Source organism: Oncorhynchus masou, chromosome 19, assembly GCF_036934945.1.
Source record: "Oncorhynchus masou masou isolate Uvic2021 chromosome 19, UVic_Omas_1.1, whole genome shotgun sequence".
Taxonomy (NCBI): domain Eukaryota; kingdom Metazoa; phylum Chordata; class Actinopteri; order Salmoniformes; family Salmonidae; genus Oncorhynchus; species Oncorhynchus masou.
Genome location: NC_088230.1, coordinates 21,584,467 through 21,596,626, shown reverse-complemented (window position 1 = coordinate 21,596,626; position 12,160 = coordinate 21,584,467). Strand labels below are relative to the sequence as shown.

General features: G+C 43.0%; 1 protein-coding gene across 1 annotated transcript in view; it reads left to right on the top strand.

Annotated features, from left to right (window-relative positions):
- LOC135505998 (DNA helicase MCM9-like) overlaps nt 1–12,160 on the top strand; it is a 109,751-nt gene that overhangs the window by 86,864 nt on the left and 10,727 nt on the right. Inside the window, exons 15-18 of the mRNA XM_064925320.1 lie at nt 6,330–6,415; nt 10,438–10,555; nt 11,065–11,262; nt 11,426–11,578. Coding sequence (XP_064781392.1) covers nt 6,330–6,415; nt 10,438–10,555; nt 11,065–11,262; nt 11,426–11,578 — 555 coding nt within the window. The remainder of the gene's footprint in view (nt 1–6,329; nt 6,416–10,437; nt 10,556–11,064; nt 11,263–11,425; nt 11,579–12,160) is intronic.

The window sequence follows — 12,160 nt, the reverse complement described above, 5'->3', positions numbered from 1 at the left end:
CACATAGTTTCCTGTACACGGGGACATCTCGTCAGCTTGCCATACTTGGTATTTACGCTCTATTTAGACCAGCCTGAAACGAAAGGGAGTTGGGGCTTTCCTCTGTTTCCTTTGCAGCAAAAGACGTAAACACTAATGCTTGCCGATATTGTCAGAACTAACGAGCATTGACGTATATTTTTAGCCTTGTCCCAGGCCGGCTGTGTGTCTGTGTTGTGATGAGAGGGCCAAAGCCAGCAGTGGGACCCAGAGTTCAGGCCAGTCCCTGTGGGCCCCACTGACCTGTCTTACCCCGGCCTGGCCTGTCTTATCCTAACCTGACTTACCCTGTCCTGCCCTGGCTACTTCACACAGCTGCTCAGTGTTGTGGAAACTCCCCACCTCTTGTTTGTTGTCACTACAGAAAAGCCTCATGGGGGGGGGATAGAGAGACAGAGACAAGAGCTCTGCAGCTGATTCCCAGCAAACCAAAATTGGTTCTGTGAATGTTCCCAGAACATTCATTAGGTTAACATAAATGTTCTAATAACACAAACACTGTCTAGTTATGCTCATGATTATACAATGTTTGTTTAAATCTTTCACCTGATCTTGCAAGAATGTCCCAGAAGACATTTTGTCTGTACTTTAAAGGTTGCCAGAATGTTTCATTAGTTTGTGGGAACAGAATGGGGACATCACAAGAGATATGTTCCCCACATTTTGTCCCACATAATGTTATAAAAACATTACTGGGACATTGTGTTATTACATTACCAGGAAACCTAACAAGAACATTCAGGGAATGTTCTGTGGTGATTGTGCACAACATTTTAGTGAGTTTTAGGAGAACAGTCAATTTAAAACATTTTGTTATCAAAAACATTCTTTGAATGTTTTGGGGATGTTGTCAATGTAATCCTAGATAGAATCCTAACTAGAACTTAAAGGTGCACTATGTAGTGATTGTATGATTTAATAATAAATTATTGTATTTTTGTAATACTTTGTATAAAAAATGTTTTTAATAATTAGCCTAATTGTCAGTTTGTGACAATAAAAAGCAAGTATAGTGTAGACAATCATTGTACCATCTTACCTGCTTTGAAATATATTTTCCATCACCAAACATATTTTATTTTCAGCTGTTTGAAGCTGGTGTACGAAACCAAAGTAAAAGATGCGAAAACAAAACTTAAGAACAGGAAGCATAGAAATAGCGCACATATAACTGATCTACCGCTTCTTTGACTTGCTTTCAATGCGAATGACAGATCTATAACGCACATTTCTACGTGAATTATGTCGGTTCGCCCAAAAATTGCAGCTTTAATGGGAATAGCCAATGTCCTGGTAATGTTCCCGGTTTGCTGGGGAGGGCATTAATAACAGAGGTATTTATAACCTGGTGGCAGGCAGGTTCTGGTTTGCTGGGGAGGGCATTAATAACAGAGGTATTTATAACCTGGTGGCAGGCAGGTCCTGGTTTGCTGGGGAGGGCATTAATAACAGAGGTATTTATAACCTGGTGGCAGGCAGGTCCTGGTTTGCTGGGGAGGGCATTAATAACAGAGGTATTTATAACCTGGTGGCAGGCAGGTCCTGGTTTGCTGGGGAGGGCATTAATAACAGAGGTATTTATAACCTGGTGGGAGGCAGGTCCTGGTTTGCTGGGGAGGGCATTAATAACAGAGGTATTTATAACCTGGTGGCAGGCAGGTTCTGGTTTGCTGGGGAGGGCATTAATAACAGAGGTATTTATAACCTGGTGGCAGGCAGGTTCTGGTTTGCTGGGGAGGGCATTAATAACAGAGGTATTTATAACCTGGTGGCAGGCAGGTTCTGGTTTGCTGGGGAGGGCATTAATAACAGAGGTATTTATAACCTGGTGGGAGGCAGGTCCTGGTTTGCTGGGGAGGGCATTAATAACAGAGGTATTTATAACCTGGTGGCAGGCAGGTCCTGGTTTGCTGGGGAGGGCATTAATAACAGAGGTATTTATAACCTGGTGGCAGGCAGGTCCTGGTTTGCTGGGGAGGGCATTAATAACAGAGGTATTTATAACCTGGTGGCAGGCAGGTCCTGGTTTGCTGGGGAGGGCATTAATAACAGAGGTATTTATAACCTGGTGGCAGGCAGGTCCTGGTTTGCTGGGGAGGGCATTAATAACAGAGGTATTTATAACCTGGTGGCAGGCAGGTCCTGGTTTGCTGGGGAGGGCATTAATAACAGAGGTATTTATAACCTGGTGGCAGGCAGGTCCTGGTTTGCTGGGGAGGGCATTAATAACAGGTATTTATAACCTGGTGGCAGGCAGGTTAACTCAAAGTCTGACCGTCACTGGAACTATTTTAAAGAGAGGATTACTGAGGGGTTACACACATCTGATAAGAGGTGCTGTAAAATGAAGAATGTGGTTATGTGTCCAGGATCCATGTTATTGGTGCACATGTTTTGTGCACAAAGCACCGATGGCTACTAAGGCTGAAGTGGATGATGCCTGCCAGGCCACCACAGTTGTCAGAAGGAGATCCTAGTGTTGTAGACACAACGTCCAGTCCACCACATCAGGATACCTACGGGATTTTCCAGGGTTTTAAATGTTTCTGTTGAGCGGTACCCTGAATGTACAAAACATTAGGAACACCTTGCTAATATTGAGTTTGCACCCACTTTTGCCCTCAGAACAGCCTCAATAGTGTCGGGGAAGGGACTCTACAAGGTGTTGAATGCGTTCCGCAGGGATGCTGGTCCAATGCTTCCCACAGTTGTGTCAAGTTGGCTGGATGTCCTTTGGGTGGTGCACCATTCTTGATACACACGGAAACTGTTGAGTGTGAAAACCCCAGAAACATTGCAGTTCTTGACCCACTCAAACCGGTGCGCCTGGTACCTACTACCATACCCTGTTCAAAGGCACTTACATATTTTGTCTTGTCCATTAACTCTCCGAATAGCAAACATACACAATCCTCAATGCTTAAAAATCTCCTTCCCTTCATCTACACCAGGTTTCCCCAACTGGCAGCCCGTGGTAGTTTTCAGAGCAAAAATAAATAAATTTTTTAGGGATGCACGATATATCAGTGAACATATCGGAATCGGACGATATTAGCTAAAAACGCGGCGCCAATTGTGCGCCGCCCTATGGGACTCCCAATCACAGCCCGATGTGATACAGCCTGGATTCAAACCAGGGACGGTTGTTTCTTGTTGGACCTAAAAGTGTAGCTCCAAGAGATTGTAATGATGAAAATCTGTTCCAAAGTATTTCCACGCATAATAGAGAGACATCTGATCATATACAAATGTAAGCAAGGTTTGAAATGATTATGTTTAATCAAATATAATATCTGTTTGGGATTCTTGTGATCAGTTTGCAGTCTACAAATGATTTGTAATTATGTTCCTGGCCCCCCGACCATCCGGTCAAGAAACAATCAATAAGGGATCATAGCTTTCACCTGGATTCACCTGGCCAGTCTGTGTCATGGAACGAGCAGGTGTCCTTAATGTTTTGTACACTGAGTGTATGTTGCAGCTTAGATGTCGCAGCCTCCCATACAATCCATTCATCCCTTTATGGAGACTGAGACCAGCTTATAATATAAAGGATCACCATCAGCAGGCAGAAAACTGCAGAAACCCAAACCAACTGAATTGAATTTAACTGAATTTAACTGAATTTCTCCGGAAGAAAACTCATTTTTGTCTTTCCGTTTAAAAAGACGTTCATGCCTACTGAACATGACTCGGGTCTCTGAAGAATCAATCTATCTTTTTTGACTGTTAGAATATTTATCTGGTCAATATGTCAATGTATTATGTCTGTTTGTTTATATTATACATTGTATGGGAGGCTGCAACATCTAAGCTGCAACATACACTCAGTTTGGGACTCTTGGGAGATTAGTCCAAATGAGGACTAAAAGAGATCCTAATAAAATGAAACACAATCAAATCTCTGCCCTGTGCTCCTGCAGTAGCTGGTAGCGAGGACATACCTGACCTTATAATGGGACCTTTTCAGCACCCTGTTAGAGGGGCATAGCGTGATCTCTGTGACAGCTCCTCACCAGGGCCCTGCTTCAGCCCAGCCTTCTGGAACATATACCTTGTTATGCTATATAGTCTTGTTATTTTTTTATTTATTTAACCTTTATTTAACTAGGCAAGTCAGTTTAAGAACAAATTCTTATTTACAATGACGGCCTACCAAAAGGCAAGAGGCCTCCTGTGGGGACGGGGGCTGGGATTAAAAATAAAATGTAAAATATAGGACAAAACACACATCACGACAAGAGACAACACAACACTACATAAAGAGAGACCTAAGACAACAACATAGCAAGGCAGAAACACATGACAACACAGCATGGTAGCAACACAACATGGCAGCACAAAACAGGATACAAACATTACTGGGCACAGACAACAGCACAAAGAGAAAGAAGGTAGAGACAACAATACATCACGCAAAGCAGCCACAACTTATTACCCCATAATGACAAAGGCAAAACAGGTTTTTAGATATTTTTGCAAATTAGTAAAAAAAATAAAACACTGAAATATCACATTTACATAAGTATTATACCCTTTACTCAATTCTTTGTTGAAGCACCTTTGGCAGTGATTGCTGGGCCAGGTGTGCCTGGGGAGTTTCTCCCATTCTTCTCTACAGATCCTCTCGAGCTCTGTCAGGTTGGATGGGGAGTGTCGCTGCAGAGATGTTCGATCACGGTTCAAGTCCGGGCTGTGGCTGGGCCACTCAGGGACATTCAGAGACTTGTCCCGAAGCCACTCCTGCATTGTCTTGGCTGTTTGCTTAGGGTCATTGTCCTGTTGGAAGGTGTACCTTCACCCAGTCTGAGGTCCTGAGCGCCCTGGAGCAGATCTCTCTGTACTTTGCTCCGTTCATCTTTCCCTCGGTCCTGACTAGTCTCCCAGTTCTTGCCACTTGATAACATCCCCACAGCTTGATGCTGCCACCACCATGCTTCACCGGAGCGATGATGCCAGGTTTCCTCTAGACGTGACGCTTGGCATTCATGCCAAAAAGTTCAATCTTGGTTTCGTCAGACCGGAGAATCTTGTTTCTCAGTGTCTGAGAGTCCTTTAGGTGCCTGATGGCAAACTTCAAGTGGGCTGTCATTTGCCTTTTACTGAGGTGTGGCTTACGTCTGGCCACTCTACCATAAAGGTCTGATTGGTGGAGTGCTGCAGAGATGGTTGTCCTTTTGGAAGGTTCTCCCATCTCTACAGAGGAACTCTAGAGCTCTGTCAGAGTGACCTTTGGGATCTTGGTCACCTCCCTGACCAAGGCCCTTCTCCCCCGATTGCATAGTTTGGCTGGGCTGCCAGCTCTAGGAAGTCTTCGTAGATTCAAACTTCTTCCATTTAGGAATGGAGGCCACTGTGTTCTTGGGGACCTTCAATGCTGCAGCCTTTTTTTGGTACCCTTCCCCAGATCTGTGCCTCGACACAATCCTGTCTCGGAGCTCTATGGAAAATTCATTGGACTTCATTGCTGGGTTTTTGCTCTGACATGCACTGCCAACTGTGGGACCTTTATATAGACAGGTGTGTGCCTTTCCAAATCATGTCCAATCAATTGCATTTACCACTGATGGAGTCTAATCAAGTTGTAGAAATATCTCAAGGATGATCAATGGAAACAGGATGAATCTGAGCTCAATTTCAAGTCTCATAGCAAAGGGTCTGAATACTTATGTAAATAAGATATTGTTTTTTTTTTATTTTGAATACATTTGCAAACATTTCAAAAAAAAAAAATCCCTTTGTCATTATGGGGTATTGTGTGTAGATTGATGAGGGAAAAACATTTATTTAATACATTTTAGAATGAGGCTGTAACGTAAGAAAACGTGGGAAAAATCAAGGCGTCTGAATACCTTCTGAATGCACTGTAGTCTTGTGCTATATAGCCTTGTTATGCGACAAGAGATTAGTCACCCACTGATGCAATGTTCAAGAGACGCCCGCCTACCTGCCTGGCCGCAACACCCTCTCCCACATGCCTGCATAGAGGAGGGCTAGGTTATACCTCATATACTGTAGGAATGTGTGAAGGCACAGTGTGTGGAGTTGTACGTGGGCTTTGAAGACAGATGGAACATTTTAATTAAGCTGTGGCTCATGTGTTCGGATAGGGACTACAGTAGATCAGGGACTACGTTAAGTTCATTTATGCAAAATGGCTTTTGGCTAGTTGAGTCGCTTGCTTGGGTGTCTCTTAGTTAAACCTTTATATTGTTGAGGCTGATGTGGATTGGCCTGTTTACTAGATGTTATTGTAAATGTGCTGATCGACTTGTATGTTTCTTGTGCAGAAGCTGGGCGGAGCCTCCCTTCCAGTGAACACTCTGGTGAAGATCAAAGAGGGCCTGCTGCGACAGAGAGAGCTGGAGATTGACAGGTCAGTAATACAGAGGAGGGCCATTTCAACAAGCAGGGCTGCACTGAATCATTGGGAAAAGCAGGGGAATTAATTAAGGCTGGAGAAAAACACACCAGAACAATTCTAGGAGGACCACACACTTATTGTGTTGGGGCTGCAAACATGTCTGACTGAGTCTCTATGCACCTCATTATATTTCACCACTGTGCCTGACTGTTCGTCGCAGTAGGAAAAGCATTGTGAGAGAAAGTGTCTCTTCCCTTCGGGGTGTCATTGCCCAGGGGAAGGTTAGTGCACTGTCGTCTCTGATATGATGGGGCAGTACTGCATTCATTTTTCTATGGGCCACACACTGTCACTGTCACCCCTTTGAGGCACACAGACACACATTTTTTCAATGACCTTGAGCAGATGTCTGTGTGGCGGCATGCGGCCACACACGTCCGAGGTGTCCCCTTTCAGAGTGGCAGGCTGGCGCTGACAGGTCAGGCTGGGCAGTGCCAGGGGAGGGGAGCGGACAGGACAGGGTCACCTATCACCACCCACCCATAGATTACTGTAGGAAATACAGGCAGAGACACAGCAGACACACAGCACAGAGACTTACCCTGCCGCACCGAAACATAGACAGGCCTTAACATGAAAGGTTGGGCCGGGCTTTGAATTGGAGGGATCAGTGTGTAACCCAGCCATTAATTTATATATACACTAGATGACTGATTCGGGGCACTGTTTTGAAGTCACCGTGCCACCATCTTGGAACTCCCCCACCAGTGTAAAAAAATATTTTGGAAGCTATAGACATGCATTTATTAATGTCTACATTCATTTTTGCCACAATTCTTATATTACAGACACATTAATGCTTAACTTGAAAATTATATTCTGAACAAGAATATAAATGCAACATGCAACAATTTCATTGATTGTACTGAGTTACAGTTCATATGAGGTAATCAGTCAATTGAAATAAATTCATCAGGCCCTAATCTATGGATTTCACATGACTAAGAATACAGATATGCATATGTTGGTCACAGATACTATGCTGCCATCCTTTAAAAAAAATGGGCCTCAGGATTTCGGCAAAATATTTTTGTGCAATCCAATTTCCATTGATAAAATGAAATTGTGTATGTAGCTTATGCCTGCCCATACCATAACCCCACCGCCACCATGGGCCACTCTTTTCACAACGTTTACATCAACAAACTGCTCACCCACATGACGCCATACATGTGGTCCGTGGTTGTGAGGTCGGTTGGACTTACTGCCAAATTCTCTAGAACCATGTTAAAGGCGGCTTGTGTTAGTGAAATAAAAATTAAATTCTTTGGCAACAGCTCTGGGGGACATTCCTGCAGTCAGCATGCCAATTGCACACTCCTTCAACTTGACACCTGTGGCATTTAGTGTTCTTTTATTGTCCCCAACACAAGAGGCACCTGTGTAATGATCATGCTGTTTAATTAGCTTATTGAAATACCATACCTGTCAGGTGGATGGATTATCTTGTTAAAGGTCAAATGCTCACTAACAGGGATGTAAACAAATTTGTGCGAAGAATTTGTTAGAAATACACTTTTTGTGGATCTGGAAAATGTCTGGGATATCCTATTTCAGCTCATGAAACATGGGACCAACACTTTACATGTTGCATTTATATTTTTTCAGATTATTATGTGAGCTAAACAGACAAATGAATATATATATACAGTACCAGTCAAAAGTTTGGACACATCTACTCATTCAACAAGTGCTCAGCATATGTGGGAACTCCTTCAAGAGTGTTGGAAAAGTGTTCCAGGTGAAGCTGTTTGAGAGAATGCCAAGTGTACAAAGCAATCATCAAGGCATAGGGTGTCTACAAGGCAAAGGGGGGCTACTTTGAAGAATCTCAAATATAAAATATAGTTTGATTTGTTTAACATTTTTTGGGTTATTACATGATTCCATATGTGTCATTTCATAGTTTTGATGTGTTCACTATTATTATACAATGTAGAAAATAGTAAAAATAAAGAAAAACCCTGAAATAAGTAGGTGTGTCTAAACTTTTGACTGGTACTGTATATATATATAAAAAAAAATCCTTAAAGTATAATTACCCTAATGTTACTGGCCCCGCTACAACAAAATACTTAAATACATATAATTCTGTCCCTAAAACATTAAATTGAAATTCTGTAGAATTCCATTCATTCCTATGGAGGACTGCTCCTACTGGGTAGTGCCAATATGGCCGACCGGTGGCTTCAAAGCCCCTCAATTGCCAACATATACCATCAGCAATCCAGGGTTTATATACATATTTGAACGCAGCCCAGCCTGCTCATTCTTGAGACTAGTCAATTGTTGGTACCTAGGCGTTATAGTGAATTAGACGAGATGCTATGTGCATTAGATATGGTATTAACGGTTTCTTACCATTATGTTTCTAGCCATGAGTTGGGTTAACAGTAGGCTGTTCAGGGTGTTCAAATTCGACTTTCTCAAGTGTATGCCTCCTGATTCAGAGGGGTTGAGTTAAATGCGCAAGACACATTTCAGTTGAATGCAGTCAGTTCACTTTCCCTTTTATTGATAATCTCCCTCGATGTGATGCAAATTAATGAGGAAAAAAGCTAATTTCACCACCAGGTGGCATTCTTAACCAAACCTACATACACGGAGTATACCAAACATTAGGAACACCTTCCTAATATTGAATTGCACCCCCCTTTTGCCTTCAGAATTGCCTCAATAGTGTCGGAGAAGGGACTCTACAGGGTGTTGAAAGCATTCCGCAGGGATGCTGGCCCATGTTGACTCAAGTTGGCTGGATGTCCTTTGGGTGGTGGACCATTCTTGATACACAAAGGAAACTGTTCAGCGTGAAAAACCCAGCAGCCTTGCAGTTCTTGACACAAACCGGTGCGCCTGGCACCTACTACCATACCCTGTTCAAAGGCACTTAAATCTTTTGTCTTCCCGTTCACTCTCTGAATGGCACACATACCCAATCCATGTCTCATTTGTCTCAAGGCTTAAAAATCCTTCTTTAACCAGTCTCCTTCCCTTCATCTACACTGATTGAAGTGGATTTAACAGGTGACATCAATAAGGGATCATGGATTCACCTATGTCATGTGAAGAGCCGGTGTTCCTAATGTTTTGTAAACTCAGTGTACATGTGTAGTATCTTAATTCGACCAGTTTCTTACAGCAGGAAAAAATACCTACAGGAAATGTGAATTATTATGTGGATTATAATGAATACACAGTGTTGTAGAGGTTGATACATTTTTAGCCACGATAAATCTGACATTTTGAAGTGTTAATTACAAACGTTAGAAGGTTTGTTTTTTAATCCTTAAATACACTACAATTTATTGAATATAGTATATCGGTACACAACATTTAGTATTCCTATCTTGATCCAATAGCATTAATCAACAAACACTCCCCTTTTATTTAGCTGAAAGGCAGAAAATGTCAAGGTAAGAGCATTAGGAGCTGATTATAAATATGACATTCTTTCAGGGCGGGGGGTTTAGGGGAGTGAAATTGTGCTTGCCTCATCAGGAGAGCATGCAGGCAGCTGGCCCACCCTCCACTAGAGAGAAATATTAGACAAGTGATTTATACTGAGTGGAGATTCTGTCACACAGCCTTAATCTTCATGTTTTACTGGCCAACCAGGGCCCAGTGCAAAGCACCGTATATTACCACCTGTCCACAACGCTGACTCAGAAGTACCCAGGGCTACATATGTATGCTGTACGCTATATGCTATAAACTCTAGTGGCATTAAGATGGATGTTATTATTTATTGTTATTATATATCGTCCTACATGATCCGCACAGAGTGGGCATTCATTGGCCTGTTGCCTGTGTAATATAGATAATGGAGAGAGCTGGCACTGTGTGTGACCATTGCTTATTTTACTGTGTACCTTATAAGATGTTTTCCTATGTTAGTATGACTTGGATATCAGTATACCTGCTTCTGTAATCAATAGTGATGTGTCACTGACATGTTATTCTGATGTGTTTTACAGACAAAAGCAGCAGATCCTACAGCTCCATGCCCGGATCAGGGACAATGAGCTGAGAGCGCAACAGGTCCTCCAGAGCCAGAAGGGGCGCTGTGACGACCCCTATCTACTTAACGCTAAGGTAATAAAATCTCATCTAGTGTATCAGTTATCACTTATCGTAAGAGTAGGTGCCCTGGCTAAATTCCCAATCTGGCCCTCAAACCATCATGGCTACCTACCCCCTCCTCTCCCCTGTAACTATTCCCCAGGTCATTGCTGTAAATGAGAATGTGTTCTCAGTCAACTTACCTGGTAAAATAACAGATTTTTTTTAAAGTAACAACCGAACTGTCTTACCTACTATACTGTTATTCCCAACTGTCTTACCTACTATACTGTTATTCCCAACTGTCTTACCTACTATACTGTTATTCCCAACTGTGTTACCTACTATACTGTTATTCCCAACTGTTTTACCTACTATACTGTTATTCCCAACTGTCTTACCTACTATAATGTTATTCCCAACTGTGTTACCTACTATACTGTTATTCCCAACTGGCAGAAGGTTTTAACATTCCAAGCGTTGACATATCTGGAACTTTTTAAAAGAATGACAACTAATGTATCTCCTTGTCTCTTTCCCAGGAGTCTCCATATGACAGTCCTGTAGCACAGCCACACCCCCAGCTGCAGGTCCCAGATAGGGTGAGTCCTCTGTGCTGTGACAACGGGGCGCTGGGCCATAAGCTGGCCGCTGCAGAGCTGGAGGTCATCCACCTCAACGAGTTCCTCAAACAGAACACCCAGAAATACACAGAGGACATCAAGAAGCTGGAGGAGAAGGTGACCAACGGGCACAGTACACAGATCAACCTTAACACTTAACCACAAACACCAGCCTCACCACAACCCTAATCCTAACCCTAACTCTAATGTAGTTCATGTCCACACCCCGGATCAACCCCAGTCAAAATTCTAACCCTAATGAATGTAATCAACCTTTCAGATGAAGACGCGCGACCGCTACATCAGCAGCCTGAAGAAGAAGTGTCTGAGGGAGAGTGAGCAGAACAAGGAAAAGCAGCAGAGGATAGAGACCCTGGAGAAGTACCTAGCTGACCTGCCCTCCCTCGATGAGGTCCAGACCCAAGCCCAGCAGGTAGTTTGTCTCCCCAGCCACAGGACCACCTCAGGGGGTCCCGTCTGGCTGGCTGACCACAGGGGTTCTGCTCGCATCTCTATTGACATCTCTGCTAGTATCTCTGCTAAGCTTCTTAGTTATTTGATGGCCATGTTAGAATACCTTTTATTTTATTATTATTATGAGAAAGTACACGAGCTAGCCTGTATGATCTTGATTTAGTTTTAGGGTTAAGATTAAAGTCACGGTTCTGGTGAGGGATAAAGTTTAAGGTTAGTGGTCCATTGGATTTCTCGTCACTGGTCAGAAAGCTCCTTATTTCTGCCCTCTCTAGCGTTGCCAGAGAGTCAGACCCTGCTAACGTATCTGCTAGTTAGCGTCTCAGTGCTAAGCTAACACCTGGTAATGGAGCGGGGGCGTCTCTTCATTACAGCTCTGTAATCCCATTAGCCCTGATTAGATCAGCCATTTAAGGCTGCATTAGTGGTAGAGTGGGATGGGAGTTCAGAGTGGCTATTAACGGTCAACCTTAAGATAATATGTCTCCTATTGTGTTTGCCCTGTCTATCTTTACTGTAATGATAATTAAATCATTGTCAA